The sequence below is a fragment of the Neofelis nebulosa genome, chromosome 7, assembly GCF_028018385.1.
Source record: "Neofelis nebulosa isolate mNeoNeb1 chromosome 7, mNeoNeb1.pri, whole genome shotgun sequence".
Taxonomy (NCBI): domain Eukaryota; kingdom Metazoa; phylum Chordata; class Mammalia; order Carnivora; family Felidae; genus Neofelis; species Neofelis nebulosa.
This window is the reverse complement of record NC_080788.1, coordinates 122,135,280-122,159,569: the sequence shown is the minus strand read 5'-3', so window position 1 is coordinate 122,159,569 and position 24,290 is coordinate 122,135,280. Positions and strand designations below refer to the sequence as shown.

The 24,290-nt window shown below is 39.8% G+C and overlaps 1 protein-coding gene across 9 annotated transcripts in view; it reads right to left on the bottom strand.

Moving 5' to 3' along the window:
• GPATCH2L (G-patch domain containing 2 like) overlaps positions 1-24,290 on the bottom strand; it is a 90,157-nt gene that overhangs the window by 19,967 nt on the left and 45,900 nt on the right. For 5 of the 9 annotated variants that reach the window (XR_009264637.1, XM_058739763.1, XM_058739764.1 and 2 more), the window contains one exon: positions 23,780-23,874. Coding sequence is in view for 8 of the 9 variants with exons in the window: in XM_058739763.1 (XP_058595746.1) it covers positions 23,780-23,874 (95 nt within the window). In the remaining variant the exon portion in view is untranslated. Of the gene's footprint in view, positions 1-12,587; positions 17,602-17,860; positions 21,704-23,779; positions 23,875-24,290 lie in introns of those variants that run through there. The other 4 variants (XM_058739762.1, XM_058739761.1, XM_058739765.1 and 1 more) reach the window with 2 other exon arrangements.

Sequence of the window (24,290 nt, the reverse complement as noted above, 5' to 3'; positions counted from 1 at the left end):
GTCAAACTGTTTTCCAAAGTGGCTACACCATTTTACATTCCCACCAGCAATTTATGAAAGTTCCAATTTCTCCACATCCTTATCATCACTTGTTATTATCTGTATTTTTTAAAGGATTTTTACTTTTCTTTTTTTTTTTTTTTTTTTTTTCAACGTTTTTTATTTATTTTTGGGACAGAGAGAGACAGAGCATGAACGGGGGAGGGGCAGAGAGAGAGGGAGACACAGAATCGGAAGCAGGCTCCAGGCTCCGAGCCGTCAGCCCAGAGCCCGACGCGGGGCTCGAACTCACGGACCGCGAGATCGTGACCTGGCTGAAGTCGGACGCTTAACCGACTGCGCCACCCAGGCGCCCCTTAAAGGATTTTTAAAAAAAGAAATCTCTACACCCAGTGTGGGACTCAAATTTACAATCCTGAGATCAAGAGTCACATGCTCCACCAACCCAGCCAGCCAAGCATCCCTGCATTTTTTTTTTTTAATTATTATTGTCTTCCTTGCAGGTGTGAGGTAGTATCTCATTGTGATTTTGATTTGCACTTCTGTAATGAGTAATGATGTTAAACATTTTTTTTATGTGCTTATCGGCTACCTGTGTCTCTTCTTTGGAAAAATGTTTATTCAAATCCTTTTGCCTATTTTTTTAGTTGTTCTGTTGGCCTTTTTGTTTAGTTGTAAGAATAATTCATCTATTCTGGATACTAGACTCTTATCAGTTATAGGAGCTACAAATATTTTCTCCTACTCTGTAGGTTGTATTTTCTTTGTTATTGTCTTTTGAAGCACAAAAGTTTAAATTTTTAATGAAGTCCAGCTTATCCATTTTTATTTTGGTTCCTTGTGATTTTGGTGACATATGTAAGAAATCACTGTCGAATGAAAGATCATGAAGATTTATACTTGTATTTCGTTCTAATAGTTTTATATTTTAACTCTTACATTTAGGTTTTTGATCCATTTTGAATTAATTTTTGCATATGGAGTACGAAGAAATCCAACTTTACCTTCTTGCATGTGGATATTCAGTTGTCCCAGAACCACTTGAAAATACTGCTTGATTTTGTAATATTAAGCCAACATTATATTACTGAAATGAATTATATCATTGGACTCTACTTACTAAGATTCTGTTTAGGATATTTGTACATATGTTCATGAGAGATATTGGTCCATAATTTTTACTTCTTATAATGTACTTGTCACCCTTTGGTATTAAAATTATGGTGGTCTCAAAATGAGCTGGGAATTGTTTTTTTCTTTCTCTGATTTGAAAGAGTCTGTGTAAGATCAGTTTAATTCCTTTAAAATGCTTAGAAATTTAGTAAAGAAATCTACACCTGAAAATTTTTAGTTACAGATTCAATTTCTTAGCTATAAAACATTCAGACTTTGTTTCCTCTTCAGTTGGTAAACTGTAATTTCATAGAAATTTCATTTCATGTAGATTTTCAGATTGGTATAAAGTTCTTCATAATATCTACTTAATAGCATTGTTAATTTGTACCTTTTTTCTCATTTTCTTAGTCTAGCAGTGGTTTTTTTTTTTCCTTGCTAGCAATTTATCAATTTTATTAGTCTTTTCAAAAAACCCAGCTCTAGATTTGTTGACTTTCTTATATACTTTTTTCTATTTCATTAATTTATTACCTTTATTATTTTCTTTACTCTTCTAGAATTAGATTCAATTTCCTACTCTACTTTTTAGATTGATTTTTAGCCTTTCTTTCCTTTTATTATATGTAGATTTAAAGAAACAAACTTCCCTTTAAGTACAGCTTTAGCTTTGTTCTTCAAGTTTTGATGTCATTATTTTTATTGTAACTTAATTCAAAATAACTGTCTGATGTCCATTATAATTTCTTTTGAATTATTGGTCATTTAGAAGTATATTGCTTAATTTTCAAATATTTGAGGAGTCCCTAATTATCTTTTTGTTATTAATTTCTACCTTAATCCCACTTTGGTCAGAGAACCTATCTTGGATGATTTCACTCTTTGGAATTTGTTGAGATTTGCTTTAAGGACCAACAGATGGTAAATTTTGGTAAATGCTCTCTGGACACTTGGAAAAAACACATATCCTGACAATACTGATTGTAGTATGGTATGTGCATCAGTTAGATTAAAGTTATTACTTATGTTGAAATCTTTCATATTCTTAATGACTTTTCCACTATCTGTTACTATCAGCTTATTATAGTTCTGTAATTTTGCTCTATATTTTGAAACTATAGTATTAGGTGCATCAACACATGCACCAAATATTATACTTATTTTTTGTAAGTATAATGTTATTTTTATATTATTATACCTTCCTGGTGGATTTATGTTTTTATTTATGAACTGTCCCTCTGTATGTTTAGTAATGCTTCTTGACTTACTTTGATATTTGTATAGCTACATCAGCCTCCTTCTGGTTAGCTCTTGGTTGGTGTATCTTTTTCCATTCTTTAACTTTCAATCTTTCTTTGTCTTCACACTTAAAAAGTGTGCCCCTTGAAAGCAACATATAGTTCGGTTTTTAAAAATATGCATCAATGTGGTAAGCGGCCTCTTTAAGACGATCCCAAATGATCCTCACCTTCTGTATTCAAGCATTTCTGTGTCTTCCCCCTGAGTGTGCAGTGAAACTAACTCACCTGTAGTGAATTCTAATGATCAGCCATGCCCATAAGTCATTTTGCACATAATACAAGTGTATCTGTAGGAAACATTCCTAGGATTGTTGGGTTAAAAGATGTAATGTACCTGTCATCTGATAGATATTGCCAGCCTCCACAGTTTGTACTAATTTATGCAATGTGTGAAAGTGCCTCTTCCAGTATTAAATTTCCTACTCTACTCTTCAGATTGTTTTTTAGCCTTTCTTTCCTTTTATTGTATGCAGATTTATTATATGTACTTCCCTTTAAGTACAGCTTTAGCTTTGTTCTTCAGGTTTTGAGGTCATAATTTTTTTTGTAATTTAGTTCAAAATAACTGTCTAATGTCCATTGTAACTTCTTACAATGCTTGCCATTATAGTGTATTATCAAACTTTATTGTTTTTGATAGGTGAAAAATCTATTTTATTACAAGTGAGCTTTAGCTCACATATTTTCACATGCTTAAGAGTCATTTGTATTTTCTCTTCTATGAAGTATCTGTTAATTTCTTTTGACCATTTTTATATTGGATTGCTGATCTATTTCTTTTTGATTTGAGGGGTTCCTTTTATAAAATTAGATAAATTAGCCCTTATCTTGGTGGAGTTACACATATCTCACCCAGGTTCTCATTTGCATTTGCTGATGATGCTACTGCCATGAAGAGACTCTCTTATCTTTACAAAGTCTCACCTAGCAATCATTTCTTCTAAGGCTGTTGGGTTTTGTGGCAGACTCAGAAAGTCCTTTCCCATTCTCAAGTCATAAGAAAATTTTCTTTTTTCTTCCTAGTACATTCAGAGTTTTATTTTTTACACTTAAGTGTAAAAAAAGCCTTAGAACTGCCTGCAAGTTGTCCTGATATAAGGAGTAAAGTGTGGATCCACCTTAATTTTTTTACAGAACACTACCCAGTGATCTCCCTCTCAATAGTCTTTTCCTCACTGATTGAAAAGCCACCTTTATCATACACTCAATTCCCGTATGTATTTAGACCTGTTTCTGAACTCTTCTATTGATCTGGCTATTCACAAATTATTACCACACTGTTTTAATTGCTATAGATTTATAAATTTTAAACATCTATAGAGTTAATCTCCTTCTATCACCATCCCTTTCTTTCTTGCATATCCTTGCTTGGTTTTCCATATGAACTTCAGAATTAGTTTGTGTAAATCTTTTTTAGAAATCTAATTGGTAAAGGGGGCATCTGGGTGGCTCAGCCAGTTAAGCGTTGGGCTCAGGTCATGATCTAACGGTTCATGGCTTCGAGCTCCATGTTAGGCTCTGTGCTGACAGCTTGGGGCCTGCTTCAGATTCTGTGTCTCCCTCTCTCTCTTCCCCTCTCCCACTTGCACTCTGTCTCTCTCAAAAGTAAACATTAAAAATTTTTTTAAAAATCTGGTACTTTTATTGAATATCACATCAAAGTTATAGATTAAGGAGAGTGACGTCATTACAAGGCTCATTGTTCTTGTGCGAGAACATGGAGTTTCTTCCCATTCGTTCAAGTCTTGTTTTGTGTCCCTCATTAGCATTTTGAACTTTTCTACTTCTTGGGCTTATTCCTAAGTATTTTATATCTTTTGTTTTCTGCTGCTATTATAAAGTAGGTCTTTTCTTTTTTTGTAGCATGTAATCAGACATTGTGTATACAAAGGCTGTTGATTCTAAAAATTACTTTTGTACCCATCTAATTTATTAAATTCTTGTTTCATTTCTAAGTTTGTTCTAAGTTGGTTACTCCTTTTTAGTTTCTAGCTTGACAGTCCAATCATATCTGCAAATTATAATTTTATCCTCTCTTCCTAATTTCTCTACCTTTAATTTCTTTCTCTTGCCTAATTGTCTTGTCTAAGTCCTGAAGAACAGTTTTAAACAATGGTGATGATTAGTGGACATCTTTGTCTTGTTTCTGACTTTAATTTAAAAAATTGTTTCTCTAATTCTCAATTAAGCGTGATGGCTGGCTTTGGATTGAGATAAATATATTTTATCAAATTAAGGAAACACCCAGCTAGTCCTAATATTAAATGACCCTTGTGTTCTTGAAACAAGCCTCACTTAGTCATGGTGAATTACTCTGATCTGGAGCCAGCCTGACTGCATTCAAATCCTAGAACCATAACTGATTAGTATACGAGTTCAGGTAGAATGCTTTACCTCTTTTTAACTCAGTTTCCTTCTCTGAAAAATGGGGAAGATAAGAATATCTACCTCATTAGGTTGTTGTGAAAATCAAATAATTAAGTTGTCTTTTCAAAAGCTTAAGGGACATTTGCATTTTTTTCCTATAAACTGTTCATATCTCTTCCCTATTTTTCTATAGGATCTCCTCTATTTTTATTTTTTTTAAGATTTCAAGTAATCTCCATACCCAACATGGGGCTTGAACCCACAACCATGAGATCAAGAGTTACATGCTCCACTGACTGAGCCACCCAGGTGCCCCAAAACACTTTAATTTTTAATTGTTTTTTATTTTATTTTATTTTTGAGAGACAGAGCCAGAGCATGAGCAGGGGAGAGGCAGAGAGAGAGACACACAGAATCTGAAGTAGGCTTCAGGCTCTGAGCTGTCAGCACAGAGCCCGACAAGGGGCTCAAATTCAACCATGAGATCATGACCTGAGCTGAAGTTGGACAATTAACTGACTGAGCCACCCAGGCACCCCAAAACCTTTATCTTAAAAAGGTGTTCATAAATTAGGAATATTAGCCCTTAATGTGTGAAATAAACTGCAAATATGTTATCCTGTTATCACTTGTATTTTGCTTTGGTATATTTTGCAGGTAACAATTTCTGTCCACTTGTATCAATTACTAAAAGATATTTTAAACTTAGTTTTGCCAATTTTTGCTTATGTATATACTGAGGCTCTATTATCAAGCTTAGCTGAAAATCAGTATGTCTGGCAAATTGAACCATTTATCAGTAATGGAGCTGAAGTTTCTAATTTTGTAGAGATTACTTTCTCTGATATCTTCCTCTTATATTTTTTTCATCCTTCTATTTTCAATCTTCCTGTGACTAAGTTTTCCAAGTACCTCTCATAAATAGCATATAGGTAGATATTTAAATCCAGTATTACAGGCTTTATCTTTCAACTGCAGAGTTTAGTTCATTAACACTTATAACTGACATATTTGAATTCTTTTACCATCTTATTTTATGCTTTTTGTTTTTCTCACCTTTCTAGCTTCTTTTTTATCATCCTTCCCATGTTAACTTAAGTGCTATATTCTCTATATTTGAGTGGTTACTCCAAATATTTTTAAATGTCTACGTACCTAAGGCCCCAAATTGGTAAGACTCTAACTCCTCCTGAACAACTGAAAGACAGTAGGACACTGTAACTCTCATCACCTCCTTTCAAAATTACGTGCCTCTGTTGCCTGGTGTTTTGAAGTCTCTCTTTTATTTCTTGAAATATATTTAAAACATTTAGTTTATATCATGTGGCAGTAAGTACAATATCTAATGTGTCTGTGAGTCTGACTCTCCTGTATGTTGTTTCTGATGCCTCTCACTCATGGGACCTTGATTCCTCCTTTGGTTTGTGGTTTTTAACTGTGAGCTACTCATATTCTTTCTAATTTTATCTGTGGTAGTTCTTAGATACGCTGATTGAAGTTTTGTTGCTTTTGAGAGAATCTGTGTTTGCTAGTCCTCTGAGGTCACTACTGACCTAGGTTTACTGTAAATGAAATTCCCATTTGCAGTATTTTGGACCACACCAGTAGGATGAACTTAGGCCATAAACTCTATAAGGGACAACTTGTTAAACATTTTAAGGTACAAACAAACAAACAAACAAACTTTTCCTCCACCCAAGGCCAATATCAATAAAGGCATGCTATCTTGCTGTTATTTCTGCTTGGTGGGTTTACTTAGTGTTGATGCTTATACTGTGAGGGTAGCACTTTGAGGGTCCCTGTTTCGTGGGAGATCTCAGGCTAAACGCTCTGCTTTGAGTAGGCCCTGCTTTACCTCTGGCACCTATCACAGTCACCATGACAGAGACTCAAGGGACCAGGTCTCCACAGATACTTTCAGGGTGAAAGGCGGCTTTCATCTCACTTGCCACCCAAAGTTAAGCTTTCAAAGCACTCTCGACTTCTACAGATTCATTTCTTGCTACTGTTCAATACATTTAGAAAGATTTTTTTTTGACCCTTGAGGATCAGTGATAAAAGTCACCCCAAAATCAAAAGAATTTAGGAAGGCAGTAGGATATAAAGTTAATATACAAAAATCAAAAGGCATATATAGGAACAATAACCAAGTGGAAGACCTCATAGCAGAGAAAACCCCATTAGTAGCAAGAAAGAATTGAATACAAGGGGATAAACTTAATAAGATATACGTAAAACTTTAAAACAGTACTGAAAAGGCACAAAAATAGACTTGAACAAGTAGAAATGCATCCCCTGTTCTTGGGTAATTTGGATAACTCAACATTGTAAAGACGTCCGTTCTTTCTAAGTGAGCTAATAAATGTAATGCAATCTCAGTTAGACATGCTGATACTAAAGTTTACGTGGAAAAACAAACATGTAAGAATAGCCAGGAAAACACTGGAAAAGAAAAATTATGACAGAGGACTAGCTCTACCAGATATTAAAATATACTATAAAGTGTCTATTATTGAAAACAGTGTGCTACTGTGTACAAGGAGATAAGCGGACCAGTGAATAGAACCCAAAGCCCAGAAACAGACCCAAATACAAATGGATCCTGGGTTGAATTCTTAACCAGAGAAAGGACGTAACAGGGAGAACTGATGACATTCAACTAAGCAGGTAGTTTAGTTAACTGGATTGTGTCAACGTTAATTTCCTGGTTTCAATAACTGTATCACGGCTATGTAAGTTGTTAACACTAGAAGCTGGGAGAAGGGCAGATGGCAACTTTCTGTACTATTTTTGCAACTTTCCTCTAGGTCTAAACTTATTTCAAACTAAAAGATTTTTTGTTTAAAAAAAGGGTTTGAATCAAGAGCTCCAAAGAATGTGGAGAGGAGGCCCTAAGTCACACTACTGTGGAACACCAGAAAAAGGGCCATTCATCACCACTGTTGGCCAAAACCACTTAATTGGTTCCATTTTACACCATTTCAAAGGGTTCAGCTAACTTTACTTATAGCATGGAATTAGTGAGACCAAAATCAATGCTTAATATGGGCCAGGTGCATTCATTCTATCTTATGGATACTTTCTGCAGCCTTGAAATTGCAAAGATTGCAGAGTTTCCCAATATAGAGTGTGAGTTGATCAACACAAATTTATGGTCACCACTGAGAAACAAAAAAATCTCCAAACACATAGTTTAGAATAGCAACTTTGCTACTGAAGAACAGTACTAGGAATTAAGATGACTGCAGTGTGCATTAAATTCTACCAAGACAAGGTGGTTTAAGAGGAATAACTTCAGACTGGCATCAGGATAGAACACACGAAGGATTCAGCCAGCCATGGTGCAAACTGTTATTTCCAATTCAGCTTCCTCTACTCCTAAGCACGTCAGTAGCTCCCACAAATAGATGGATCTGGTTATATTTTCCAGGGAGGTGATCGAGGAGATGGAAACCTGGTCACATCTCAGTTCCGGCTTTGTTTGCACAATGGGCCAGTTGCAGTAGGCTTTCCATGACTGCCCAGCAGAGGAATACTGTAACAGCTCAGCTCACCAAATCGACAAGCAAGCCAGTTTACACAGGGCCCTTCACTGGCCTCCTGCCTACCTCTCCCTGCTCCTTTATGCTGTCAGCCATACCACAAGACATGCAGTGCCCTATACAAACCATGCTCTTTAGGCAGGATGGCCTCATTCTCTCGTCTTCACTGAACTTCCTGTTCATCCTTCAGGACGTGGTCCAGCATTTTTCAAACCCTCCCTCTACTCAGTTTGAGGTCGGGTGCCTTCCTCCTTGCTGCCAAGATACCCTGGTATTCTTATCTCAAAATTTATCATTCTACATCACAATATTTGCTCTCCTGGTCTCTTCCTCAGAAGACCATGAATATCATGACAGCAGGAATGCCTTTCCTCTTTGTATATTCAGCAGCAAGCAGGGTGCTTGGCATAAAATGTGTTCTATTCACATCTACTGAGTGAAGGGACATTTATTAAGGCCCAAACTGTTAAGACAGCTATATTGCTAGCAGGTCTATGAGGCGTTTAGCACAACGTTCAGAACAGTCCGTCACTACCATTAACAATTCAAAGTACATGTCCTCACGCCTTAGGGATCCATTTTGCTTTGGCATACAAAGGACAACACCTGCCATAGGTTTGGAAGATTTTATTGATTTTTGCTCTAGTAGCTTCCAAAAACAAGAATAGGTCATTTTAAGAAGATGCCACAGAAATTGCCTATCTTCTTTCAATGATGTAGGCACAGGAGCCCATTCACGGTTGCTTTGATAAACAGCTCACCAGGAGCAACAGGTAAATGGAATAAAAGGGTGTCATGAGACACCCAGCCCTGGGACCAGTGGCACATAGTTTATTTCACATATACGTGGCCACCAATAGTTCATTTATATTGTGAAAAGAGGCAGCAAAGAGTGTTGCTGGGAACAGAAAGTCTAGCACCAAAAAGACGGAGTGTGAATGCTGGCTTGAATATTAGCTATGTGACTTTGAGCGAGTTAATCTATGACTGCATGTATTATTTCATGGCTTTAAAACTGACATAAATTTACCTACCTTAGAGTTGTTAAAGATTGAGATGCTGCTGACAAATGGCATATAATAATCACTCAGTAAATAGTCATTATTACCATCATCATCATCATCATATTAGGGGCTCTGGAAAGGGTCAGACTGGTTTCAAGCAGAGCATATCTAAGGACCCTGGGACTATCCTGCTTTGTAGCAGCCATCTTCCCCACAAGATCCCTGAGGAAGGCTGGCTTACTGAGTGCTGAATACATGTTTTTTGAATCAGTAAATAGGACAATGGCCCGAGTAGACCTTTGTTATTCTTATCAGCTGTCCGGCATCTGAACTACCCTCCTGTTTGAGGAATTCATCCAACCCCAACAGAAGCTACACATTCCAGATAACTCATTCTCACTTCCTGCAGCTAGGACAGATAGGCACAGGAGTACTAATCAGATCCCTCATCCCAGATTTCGAATCAGAAACTAGTGATTCAAAGAAGCCAGGAACACACAGGATCCCTTCCGGTGAGGGTGGAACCCCTACATATAGTTTCCGAGGCAGCATGCAGTGATGGCAATAAAGTAGAAAATCGAGTTCCGCTTTACTAGGAGTAGGGCTAGGGCCTGAAACCCCAAGATCCAACGTGGTACCGAAGGTCAAACATCGGTGAGGAAATGAGTCTGTCTCATGCCCAAACTAAACTCTTACCAGAAGCAGAAAGTAAAAAAACTGAAAGCACTAGGTGGGGGTAGCCTCCTTGTATGTAGAAGTGGGCCCAGGCCTCCTTACTGGTCCAAGACCCTGGAGAGGAAGCAGAAGAGGGACCGGAGTTCCAGCCTGACTTTTCACGAATGGCAACACCACGAGTAAATAGGGGTCTTACGAATCTTAGAACCTGACAAATGTGATTAGCAACCTTCCTACCTATGTGGGCCTGGAGTAGGGACAAAGAGAAACAAAGGAAGGAGCAGAGACCTTGAGCACACTTTCCTGTAAGTCTACACCAATTATTAGTGAAATGCTTCACTCTATGTCCGTGCTTTAAGTCAGTGCATTAGGTGGTATGGCAAAGGGGGCGCGTGAGCCCACGGGTGTTAACTGAAATATCAGAAGGGAGGACAGGGACATCCGGTCTGTGTTGGACCCACCCACCCACCCATCCTCCCACCTGTGGAGACTGAGGAAGCAAAGCAGTAGGGGAAAAATCAGGAGAAAGCGGGGTCAGAACAGGGACAATTCCACAATGGAAGTCACTGTACAGTATGACATCATAATGATCCATTGAAGGACTGAATTTTGACAACTGGAAATCACTGGTGAACCCAGCAAAAACAGTTTTAATGGCGGTGAGTGTAGCAGCCAGGTTTTGGTATGGTGGCTCTCAGCCCCACCTGCTCCGTTGCTTTAAAAAGAATGAAGCCTGTCCCGCCTCCCCATTCTGATGTGATTTTTCTGTGGTTCAGTTGGGGGAATTAAGATTTTTAAAAATCTCCCCAGGTGGTCTTAATGTGCAGCCAGGGTTAAAATCTACCGCTTCAGGGGACTGAGAATTAATGAACAGGAAGTGCGAGTGAGGGCAGTATTTTGGTAGCCAAGGGGTTCAAAGGGCTGAGAAAGGTATTTTTGTTTGAAGAAGGAATCTTTAAAACATGTTCAAATGCAAAGCTCTACGTGCCAGGAGTGAGAAGCTATAGTTAGACTGAGCAAGGCGTCTGATCAAAGGAGAGGGAACCAAGGCACAGAGGAGAAGGAATCTGTCTTAGGTATGACAGGCACTTGCAAGAAGGAGGTGAGGAAGGGTGTACGTAAGGGGTGTGCGACCGGGGACTCCCGTCTAATGGCCTGCTAGGGGATGGGGGAGATTGGCCGCTGAACTTGAGAGAAGGTGGGGGTAAGCAGAGTTATTTTGAAAGGGCCACAGTTTGCAATAGCTACTGACAAGAGGAATGGGATAAATATCGAGAGCAATTTTAAGTGTTACCATGGTTTTGGGGTGGCAGGAGTCCGCACAATCATGACAACTGTTCATGAAGGGATACATGGCCCACTGGGAGGGGCAAGATGCAGGGTCTACACACAGTGAAAGGGGTTGATTTAAGTCAAAGCCACCGCAACCATCTGTAAGTTCTCTGATGTTTCCTCTTTCTCAATTAAAAACATTTGAATGAGGGACCTGCAAGGGTCAGAACTCACTTCCAGAGAAAGAAAACATTACTTCTCACAATTTACATCTTGAAAACCTTCTTTTTATATTCCCATACCTTGATACTATCTAGTAACACCAACATTTTTGGTCAGAGGTATTTTTAACTGGTTTTCAAGATCGAAGAGGAAAATCACATGGTGTTTTAAAAGACTGAAAAAATTGAAAGGAGAATTTAACAGCTTAAACATGTGTGCTAATCCTGTTTTTTGTTTGTTTTTTTTTTTAATTTTCTGTATATTACAATGTTTTAACAGATTAAAAACCCTTTCTGGCTAGGGAAACACTGCCTCTCCCAGGGCTGGCTGATTCTCAGGAAGACAGCAAAGGAATCAGCCAGCAGCACGCTTTTGATGTGCAAACTAAGCAGGTACGATGGAGCCATACCTCCTCCAGCTGGCCTGTTCCACTCCAGGAAGCAATCACCCCAGGGCCAGGTACCAGGCAACCAGAGTCTATACGATGGTCCAAAGGCCCCAGAATTATTCAAACTAGCCATTTCCAAACTGTTCCCCCTGCCCTGCCCCACCTTCATAGTGGAAACCCCAACAGAGGCTCTGGCCTAAACCTATTGCTTGCTCCCCTCTTCTGCCTCTTGATCAAACCCAGTTATCTTCCTGTGGCCCTGCAGGGCAAGCCATGCCTTGTTTCTAGGGGAACTGTAACATTAAGCTTTTCTTTTGGTGACACAGGCCTGTCTGTGCCCTCACTTAATCACCTTTATAAAGTCACACCTGGGCACAAGACGACGTGAGTACCTGAGGACATGATACCAGAGAAGTCCTCGTTGGCCACACATATTCCCAGAAAAATCTTGGGCTCGCAGGCTTTAGTAATAAATTACAGTCTAGCCCTATTCGTGCAAATAAAACCCAAAGAAAGAAATGGTCGCAATTTCATTTCAAAGCTTTAGGACTCGAGTACCGTATTCGGAAATGCTGAATCCTTGAGTCAGACAACACAAAAATATACAACATTCTGTTGCTGCTGGTCACCAACCTCTACAGAATCACTGAAATGTAACACAAAGACAATAGGGTGTGATTAAGTTCTAGCAAAAGATCACCAATAGCTCAACAAGGATTTACTCCACAACCCTATGTACTCAGGATGGTCTCTTCCGCCAATTATTTTCATTTTTGTGAGCCACACTCTAAAGACTTCGTCATTATTATGCCGGAAAAGACATAACACTTTCCCAGGAAATTAAGATGCAATGAACAAGTATCATGAAATCATAGGCGGCCGTACGTTACACAAATGTTTTGCTGTCTGTTGTGAAAAATGACTATCACGCACAGACTGAAAATTCACTGTTATATTTTAACCCACGTGAAAGGTTGTTTCCATCCATCTAAATATGGCCTTGATGACATTTTTCTCCCCATCATCCTTTCCCAATATTTCCAGGAGATCTTTTAGGAGCTTCAGGGAAAAAGTATGGGAAATAAACACATTAACAATTTCTGCAAAGAATCATATACAAAACACGTCTATACTTGTGGAGAGAAATGTAAGTGCACCTTACAGCTTAGGGGGACACCAGCATCTTAAAACCTTTAACTATGCAAAGCCTGTGGTTCACAAATGTCAGCGTGCACCAGAGTCCCCCAGAGGGCTTGTAAGACTGCCCAACCCACCCTCCGTTTCTGGTCCAGTATGTGTGGTTGGGGCAAGGACGTGCTGCTGCTGTCCGTCTACAGGCCCCAGCACCTCTGCTCTAAGCATGTCTCCTTCTCTTCGTCATGCCTTCTTACTTCTGAACCTTGCCAAGATTGTTTTTCCCGGTGAACATCTTCAGGATCTGCCTCATTCTTCAATACTGTGCTTGAAAAGTTTACGTTCCGAAAACTTGGCAATTTCCCCAAGTGCTTAACACGCCTATGTGCAGTGGCGGGAAAATTTCTTTTGGCCAGAAGTTTGTTTTGCTGGGGTTGCTAAAAACCTTACAAATCCATACGCTTCAGCAGCATCATTCATTTTCCTTGTGTCTATTCCACATTGCTGTTTTCGGGCATTTGACATTCATCTCTTTTGGGATCTTAATGCAGGTGAAAGCCTCTCCGGGCCACCTTGCGTTCAGTGCTTTGGCAAAACCCAACAACTCCCTCAGTACCGTTGCTTGATGGGGTAAGAGCTCATCCTGACTGCCGCCACCATCAGTAACTCCACTAGCTGGCGTGGCCGGCGCGGGAGATAAGCAAATACCAACAAGTGAGACAGCTCAAGTATTAACAAAGGTAATGGCTGACACCAGGGGCAAACTGCTTTTACTATCCCTCCAGCCACCACGGGAATCATGACACACCCTGTAAACTCTGCCCCCAGCTAGACTGTATCCACAGCTGCTGGAGTAGGCCAGTCTGTTCTCACGCTGGCTCCGCTGATTTTCACCAGACTCAGGGAACACTGAATGCGGCTCTCGTAATGTTGAGATTTTTACATAGTCTTCGCCTCAGGAAACAAAAAGCATGTGGCTCTGACCAGAGGAATGAAGTCAAAATAGAGAGAAGACCAGGAATGAAATCAAACATCACCAGGAGCCTTAGAGCCAAAGTGGAGTAGCCGTCACACCAGCAATGACACTGCCAGCCTAGCTCCTTCCTCCTGACACCGTAACCTGTTCCACTTTAAGTGACCTCTGTGGTGACTCTGCTCCTCTGCAGCTCGACAACCTCCAGTGCTGTGGGTCTAGACCATGTCTCTGATTCCAAAATACAGAGACAGATCAGAGCCATCTATGTGGGATTCCTAAGTAGTTTAATTACCTGTCCTCGGTGTGGAGCTTGACTTAGCAAAGGATGCCACAAGCATCACAGATTAAGAAGTTTTATTTCAGCTTTTGGTCACTTTACTGCCAAAATGGCCTTGTTCGCAGCCTGTTTCACAGCCCAGCAAAACAATGTCGTCTGATATTTTGAACTGCATTTGATTTCAAAAGAATTCAAGGTTAAATGTGCCCTATTTATTAAGCATACACCACTCAATAGAGACCACACCCTGCCCCTCCCAAATTTGGCACCACGGAAACAGCTAATTCCCTATTCTGCACAGTTCTTACCAAAAAGTAACACAAGAGTTGATGCAAATGAACCTGTTCCCTTAAAATGAAAAATAATCTCCAATTCCCTTAAATTCATAAGAAAACTAATTTTTATGAATGATGCTCATGCAAGTAGATAATGTCTTGACTTGTGCCCACCGTGGAAAATACAGGTTAGGATTCAGACAGGCAGGCTGTATAGCCGGCTAGGATAAATCAGAACCCTGAAATAAGCAAGAACTATGCAACTCAGCTTCAGTTACTAGTTTTGAGTAGATCAAATGCATGTGAGCTCAATGATTATCCCCAAAGGAAGTCATGCTATGAGAGTTTTCTCAACAGACTACAAAGCCTGATCTTGAAATTACATCTTTTGTTGAAAGGTAAGACTTTTCTCGGTGTATGACATCATACACTTGGCCATATAAAAAAGAAATTTAAAATTTAAGATTCAAAAAACACCCCATTCTAAGGTTACTCCTCTGGAATTGACTCATACAGAAAAGCAGCAAAGTAAGTTGGTTAATAATTTTGTACGCATGCTCATGCAGCAGCCTAAAATGAGGAGCACAGCTGACAACCCTGTGTTGCAAAGTATTCATGGCTATTTTTTAGGCAACTAATTTTCTTCCCCACTTATAGGTAGATATGGCATTTGGGGGTAATCCCTGTTGAATGTACTCAAAATATGTAGAAAAGCATGCCCAAGAAAGATGATGAACGTTCATGACACACTGTTTCAAAATTATGGGTCTCCGAGTCACTCAGGTCTATCAATGAAAAACAAAAGATTATAACCCAGGGCAGAGGAAGTCCAAAAATCTGGGATTTCAGTTTTGGCTTGATTATGTGATTTCTGGGCAAGGTGCTAAACTTTATTTCTGGTCTCTGAAAAATGGCAGCAGTCACCTGCCCTTACATCACACAGATGTTTAAAATGTAAATAAAGTTGTCTATGTAAATTATTTGTAATCACAGGTAGAAAGGAGAACTGCTAGGCCATAAGACTCGCCCTGAACTGTGGAAGTCTGAATAGGCTATGATGACAGGACCCATCTCTACAACAGCCAGAGCTTAGTGCCAAGAAAGTAAAATTACGTCCATGGATTTCTCCCTTAAATCCAACTAATTACATTAGAGATTTGTCTCAGGACACGACGGGGACTAGGTTTGAATGCACACAGGACAATCAAGCCTACCTTCGTCACTAAAACAACTTGGTAGTGCCATTTCATATTCAACAGGCACTTTATCTCTTATACTGCCACGGCTATAGGCCCCAGGGAAGGGAAGTACACTCACTACTGCATGAGAACCAGGGGTGGCTCCCAGAGATGCTGGGTTGGCATTCACGCCACTCCCTCCCCTCACAATCTCCGCCTGCCCCTCCCTCCACCATACCCCTTGTTACAGCTGACATGTTCTCCGGTCTCCGTTACAGAAAAGTGCTACGTAAATTACCTTCAAGTCCCCCTTTCCAACTAGACTCACACCCACCCATCAACAAGGAAACCCTGGACTTGGCACTGGAGAGGACTACCATTTTTAAAGGGAACGTGATAGAGCAGCCCACCCTCACGTTCTGTGTGAGGAGAAGGGACAACTGCGTTTCGCGAAAAGGAGGCTCTGTCCTGACACTCAGCACCTATTCAAGCACAGAAAATATCCAGGTGCGGGGCTGGGAGTGCCTCTGGAATGTTCCAGAGCAGTGGGCACTTTGAAAACAGTTTCTGTACATTTCAGAGTAAATGTACTCAATTCGTACAAAAAAGAACGCTCTGTCAACCAGTCCTCCGAATGACAGACACTCTTGATAATACTTTTTTAGAAAGGGTGGCTTTTCCCCAGCGGTTCCAGGCAGTCACTTATTCCTCATTCTGACAAAGCGGCATCCAACTCCAGGCATGGCTGTATACATAACTCCACACGCAGCTGAGCCGTCATAAACACGCCAAGTATAAAGGCGTGTCAAAAAGACATTTTTCTCCCCAAAGTATGGCCCCAAGAAGCCATTATTATAACAGAGTATGAATTTCTGCTGCAGGTTACTGACCTATAAACTAACAATAAAATTCCCATTTAGTACATAAAGGCTTACACTGTGACATGAAGTATTAAGACACAATCCACTGACTATTTTAAGTTTGTTGAACAACTAAACCATTTTCTTCATTACATCATGAATACAGACATCCTCTTGCAGGAGAACACCAACTTCGGAGACGAGGCCAAGTACAAATGCATCTGCTGGAGATCCCATTAGGCCATTTAGAAAACTGGAAGAAGTTCCCGCTGTCCAGGCCGCTGGGGTCTCCTCTGAGGCTCCAAAATGAGAACTTGATGGATTTAGCTTATTGGCACGATCAGTGAATCAAGACCAGGCTCAAAGGCAAACCTTGTCTCTGCAAACGCAATTCCACACACCGGTCTTAACTCAGTGTTTAAATCTGTCTAGAACTGGCTACCAATTTGGGACTTCCTCAAATGATATTAAAAGCTCTACACAAAAAGTATGCAAAAGCAGTTACTCGTTTTTCAAGGAAAGAGACATACCTGCAAAAAGCAACAGCTCTGTAAACGGGGCTGCAGGTTAACTGTTGGGACAACGACAGCAATGTAACAAATAGCAGAGGATGACTTTTTTTTTTTCTGTTTTAAACTGCTGCTGCAATACTTTACTAATTTTTTTTTTTTTTTTTAAACCAGATTTGCACAACATGATTTTCTAAGAGAAAGAGTCCACTGCTTTGTCTGAAGAGGGGTCATCCTGGCGGTAAAAGGACTGGGAACGTCAACTGCGATATGCAAGGCTCTGCGACACCACGTCTAGGATGCGTTGCATGACACCCAGCGGCTCCCGGTGGGTGGGCTCCTGCCCTCTAGCTGTATCCAGGGCTCTTTTCTGGTGGCATTTTAAAAAACGTAGCTGCAGCGGAGTCAGTAGCTTTCTCTGCGGCAGAGGTCCTGACCAACCACTCAGGGTTTGGAGATTTCTGGACCTGCGATGCTGGTGTGGTTGGCTCCACTACATCCACGTGAACTGGGAAGGTGGTTACAATAAAAATAAGGAAGAAAAGATCAAGGGGAGACAAATTAGAATAAGAGACACTTCAAGGCAAATTTCTCTGAATCCTTTTATTTTATACTCTATTAACCCAAGTGGCCACATAAGGTTTCTCTTTTTCCTTTCCAAAAAAAAAATAATAGCAATAATAAAGGCAAGATTTAAGTAAGGTAAGTATGTCTCTACCTGAGAAAACGGGTTTAACTGAACAAATAAATACAGCAGTACAAATTCATAATGTAGTAATTATCATTTATTGAGCACTTATGAGCTTGTACTCTACAACCATCATCTTATTTCCTAAGGCAAACCCTTGGAAGTAGGTATGGTCACCTCCATTTTCTGGATCAAAAAACTGAGGCAGAGAGACAAGCAGATACATTGTTCAGGGACACAACAGAGCTGGTTAAATAGCAAGAATCAAACTCTGATTCCGGACTTCAAGCCCTAGGCTTGTTACAGCCCACGCCTCCAAAAACACAGTATTACCAATAAATAGCACACAAAAAGAAAAATGGTAGAAAAACTACACAGTCAGGCCCAGTGTTTTTTGACAAGGACACCGAAGATATTCTGGACACGACAATCGTTGCTTGTGCAGGGCTGCCCTGTATACTTTAGGGCACTTCTACTCTGGACCTCATCCACTGAATGCCAAAAGCACTCCTCAGTCACTGTGATGACCAAACAGTGTCCTCACGTTTCCAAATGCCCGAGCAGAGGGGTACAAACCACCATCACACCCACTCTGTTCAGAGGGAACGGATATACACTAAAATACAGCCAAATCTAGAAAATGTTTGTTTTTACCTTGTCACTCAATAATTCATCTCCTAGGCATGTAACCAGAACAGTAATTTTCAAATTGTGGGTCACCAAATCAATTTAGTAGGCCAAGACCGGTATTTTTTTTCTAACGAAAAGGAGTAACATATATCAGAGTGAACCCAAGAATTTATTTTAGCTTTACATGCACACCCATATACATATTCAAACATGAATTTCTCACAGCAGGCTATTATTCTATGACACAGATTTCAAACATTTTGGAACCTCACCCATAGCAGTAAGAAATATGTCTGACACCACAACCCCAATCTGTCTATCTTACACACACATGCACACGCACACGCACACACAAAACATGCTCACTCACTCATATTTAGCTGAAAATAAATTTCACGAAACTTAATCTAACGTTACTATGTGGTATTCAGCCGCAGTGGGAAAACACCTCTCATCCTAGGAAAACTGGTTTTTTGCTCCGTATTTTTTATTATGTTAAAATACACGTAACATAAAATTTCCCACGTTAACAAATTTCAAGTGTACAGTTCAGCGGCATCAAGTACGTTCACAATGCTGCACAACCATCACCACCATCCCACTCCTGAGCTTCTTCACTATCCCAAATGGAAACGCTATCCTATTACATCGTAACTCCTATTCTCCTCTTTCCCCAGTCCTTGGCAACCATGATTCTACTTTGTTTCTACATACTTGACCATGCTAGGTACCTCATATAACTGAAATCATATAGTATTTATCTTTTTATGTCTGGCTGATTTCACTTAGCATTATGTCTTTTTGTTTTTAATGTTCATTCTCGAGAGAGCAAGCAAGCGAGTGGGGGAGGGGCAGAGAGAGAGACGGAGACACAGAATCCGAAGCAGGCTCCAGGCTCCGAGCTGTCAGCACAGAGCTCGGTGCAGGGCTCGAACTCACAGACCGTGAAGTTATGACCTGAGCCAAAGTCGGATGCTTAACAGACTGAGCCGCCCAGGCGCTCCTAGCGTTATGTCTTCATTCATGTGGTAGCATGTCAGAATTTCCTTCCTTGTTAAGGCCAAATAATATTCCACTGTCTGTATATACCACATGTTGTTTATTGATTTATACATTTATCGATTTGGGTTGTTTCCACTTTTTGACTACTGTGCATAATGTTGCTATGAACATGGGTGTCCAATTATCTGTTTGAATCCATGCATTCAATTCCTTTGAGTATACACTTAGAAGCAGAATTGCTGGATCACATGGCAGTTTTAAGTTTACAATTTTGAGGAACCACCACAGGGCTCCACAGTGGCTACACTATTTTACATACCCTCTGTTAATGCACAAGATTCCAATTTCTTTACATCTTTCCCAACACTTGTTGTTCCCTGTTCCCTGACACAGCCATCCTAAGGAGTGTGAAGTGGCCCAGGAACACTTTGGCACATGTTCTCCCAGAGAACAATGCAATATTTTTCACAATAGCATAAAATGGGATATAATCTAAATGTCCATTAGGAATGTTTAATTGTAGTATACTCACCATATTCATACAACGGAATACCATACATACGGCAGAAAAATAAAAGGATTTTGGCAGCACAAAACGTGAGCGAATCTCAAATACAACTGGGTGAAACTTGTAACGTATAAAATAGGACATTCCATTAACACAAGCTTCTAAAACATGCTAACTAGACAATATATTGCTTAGAGAGCATATGTCTGTCAAAGCAATTTGAAAACAAACCCCAAAGAATGACAAATGATTTTTAAAAAACACTTATTAATATAACAAAAAACCACAACAGGACAATGGTGACCTCCAAGGACAGTGAGAAGAAGACTTTAAAGGTGGTGGTCTTTTTCTTAAAGTGGATGGTAGGTACATGGATATTTGCTATATTGTTTTCCTTTACACCTTACAGATCTTCTACAAATCTTCTTTCATAGCCATTCAATATTTACTAAAAAACATTTATAACTTTAAAAACCATTTAAACTTTAAAAAGGGGCAGTAAGAAAAAAAAACAAACAAAAAGGGGCGATAAGAATCTGCCCTATGACTCCTGGGACAAGGCCAACTTACAGTGGAACTACTGAATCCAGTCACAGGGTCAGAGTAATTTTCAGAATAACTCTGTTTCAACTTTAAGACTGTACTCACTTATTCACATGAAAACTATCTAGTGAGATCATTCTCCGGGCAGAGTATTATTTTAGACGCCAAGAGTACAGAAGTGAGCAAACCAGACAGAAACTCCTGCCCTTGCAAATGTGTCTCTAGCATCAATGGCCTGGTATTTGGAACTGCTGAGTACCCTTCCAACTGATGCTCTAAGGACACATATCTGGTCCCAGAGACAGGAAGGTCAGAAGAGGCTTTGGGGATGGCCAAAACAGTCAGGGCTCTGAATACAGCATCATACCACCCCCCAACTCTCCTTTACCCGAAGCCAGGATGTTTAATTTTTGAAGGAATAGGATTTCTACACCAAAGCCTCCATTCTATCATTCTAATGAAGAAAATCATCTCATAGAAATGAAACCTGGTTTTCAGCTGTGTTCCTTACGTTTTCTTATAACTACTTATGATCTTGAACCTCAGAGAAAATAACCCATTTTTTCTTTTCCAGTTACATTCTTTAAGAGCATATCCAGCAAATTCACTTGAGCATGAGGTACAGACTTACTGGGTCTTCCCTGTTCTGGTGCTATCGAAACAGAAGCCAGTTTACACAGTTTCTCACTAAACTCCAAAGGTGGCTCTGTGTGCCAGACACCTGTGTATGTTATAAAGTCATAAAGAGAAGGGAAGTGGAGATAAAAAGAAGAAAATAAAGGTGCTACACTTTCAAGATCTATTTAACGACCTAATGAAAAGGCCTTTTCCCCTGGCTTTTCTTAGTATTAATATAAAAAGACAAGACAAGCTACTCCCTTCCGCTCTTCACCTCTCTAGCCTTATTAATACCTTTAAATTCAGTCAATCTCAACTCAAAACTTTCTACCAGTGGGGGAGGGGAAAAGGAAAAAGATTTGTGGCTGCATGTTTAAGAAAGAAGCTGAATTCATCACAGTGACAGGGGAGAGTGTTGGCAGAGATCTGAGCTATTTATTCTTTTAGGAAAATCCTATAAAGAATGACACAAGGAAGCCTCTATCTGCAGTCTTGTTCATCACACTGGTGAAGAGTCCGATAACAGATGTATGCAGTAGCGTGATTTAGTGCCAGGAGCTGGCCCCTGATGTGTATTAATACAGCGGCAAAGCGGAACGCACCTCTCTTCATCACTCATTTCTATAAAAGAGGTGGAATCCGAGATGGCCCGATGTTAGGCAGAGCAAGCCCATTTGTTCTACTGACTGATGGTGCGGGCTCGGGCTATGTCCTTCACCTCCATGGGGCACTCGGGTTGTGGATAGAAAAAAAAAAAAAAATGTTCAGTGAAGCAGACCTTAGTCAACAAGTGAGAGGAGGGGTTGAGCTCAGTAGGAGAAATGTTTAATGCCCCAAGTCTTATTTAATACCTCCCAGTACCTTTCCTGATTTGAGTATGGAACAAGGATTTTAAACTCTTCTCAACAGTTCTTGTCTTCTGAACAATTAAAACCTAAAAATAGAAGCTAGATATTAAGGAGGAAAAAAAAGATAAAAAGGGGAGATTGTGTTTTAATGTTTTCAATACCATAGAGTGAATGAGGATCTGGGTGGGTTTTGATACAGTCACTGTTTGGAACCAATTCTATCTTATATAACACAGAACACCTGAAGTGTGTAAGAAGGCAGCTCGTGAGTCCTAGGGAAACCGGTTTGACCTTGGCACTGCAATTTATCACTCATGTGACCTCGGGGAAGTGATTTAACTTCTGTAAGCCTCAATTTGCTCATGTGTAAATTGGGAATACAAACACATCTACCTTATAAGTTGTTGCAAAGATGAAGTGAAATAATGCATGGAAAGTAATCAGCTCAGGGCATGGCCATGTAGAAATCACTGGAAAAAATTGTTATAATTACCAGATCTGTGATAAGATTGTCCAGTAGCCACCCCAAACAGAAGCTGAAAGTCAATTTCAATGTGTACTGAAACTTTCCAAAGTGGGGGGGGACAGAGTTCCCCATCTTTCTGAGGCTTACTCTTTACTCAGCTATCAACTGCTCTGATCTAATATAATATATAGTATTTTCTGAAGAAAATAAAATAATCTATGATATACTCAATTCCCTCAGGGTGAATTCACCATCATCAAGAAAATAACTGCAGGTATTTCTGACAGATCCTACAAATAGATATGATCTTTTTACCCAGAGCAATTCATCCTAAACTGTATTGAAATAACACAAAAATTTCCTGATTACCAACTATGTTTAACTACTTTCTCTTAACTCCAAAGAAAAATACCTACAAACATCTGATATTCTCTCTGATATAAATAATAATCATCCCCCCTTTTTTAAGAACAACATACGTAAAGTACATAAATCATTAATGTACAGCTCAATGAAGTTTTACATATGTATAGATTCATGTAACCCTACCTAGCTGATGACATACAGCCTTTCCTAGAAGACTTCCTCATGTCCTCTCCTGGTCACTACCAGGAGTCACTACCAGCACTACCTCTTTGCTCACCAAAGAGAACCAGTATTTCAGTTTCTAATCAACTGGTTTTGCCCCGAAAATGAACAGGTTTTAACTTGAAAGCTGTTTTTTTAGAGCGGGAGAGAGCATGCGAGTGGGGGAGAGAGGTAGAAGGAGACAGAGAATCCCAGCAGGCTCTGCGCCGGACACGGAGCTCAATTCCACAACGGTGAGATCATGACCTGAGCTGAAATCAAGAGCCGGACGCTCAACCGACTTGACCTACCCAGGTGCCCCTAAAAATAGTTTTTAAATAGAAATTCCACGGATAGTAAAGTATTAGCACTCTACTACAAATAAGAACAGTGAGAATGCACTGTACTGTGAACCAAATAAGAAAGTAAATAAATCCATGTGGCTCCCTGACTACTGACTAAACCACCATCCTATCTGGATTTTCATTAACACAGACCTAACTTCCTTGTCTGTGTTAGAACAAAAGCACAGGTGACTAAAGATTGCTGATCCAGTGGAATACTGGGATTCAAACTCAAGAAAGCCACAGGACACAGCGAAAAAGCACAGACTTCTAGGTTAGAGAGAGCTGGGTTTGAATTCTTACCATGTACATGACCTTGGGCAAATTACTTTCTCACGTTCTCATTTTCCCATACAAAATGGGAATAAAAGGACCTACCTTATTATAAAGGTTAGATGAAAAGGTATATAAAACATAATTTAGCGCCTGACACACAACCGGTGCTCAAGAAATGATAACTACATACAGTTACCTGCATTTGGGCTAGACAGAGATGCTGTGGCCACAGGTTTCCGTTTCCTCTTGATGTCACGTGAACATGGGGGTCCCAAGTGTATGTTTGCCTGTCTGCAGATGTGAGAAAGAAAAAACACTGTTTTCACTTTGTTATTCTTATTGTAAGACATTATGTTTGGCCCAGATAAAATCCCTGACCCATTACAGACATACACTAACAAGACAGGTACCATCCTGTGTCATCAACTGTCAAGTACAAGATTATTCAGGATTAACCATAACTCATTTTTTATGCACAATCTATACCCATTCTAAACTTTTTACCTAATTTCAGAATAGCAGACACTCAAGATTAATTTCAATAAATGTGTTTCATTGCATGCTGATTTTTGTACAATTATTTTTCATAAAAACTATAACTGCAACTGTTCTAAACTCACTAATGAAATACCTACTCCCAAGTGGTAATATACTGAAAAGTTTAACGCTGCATGAACACAGATATTTGCACAGAATTTTAATAGGGA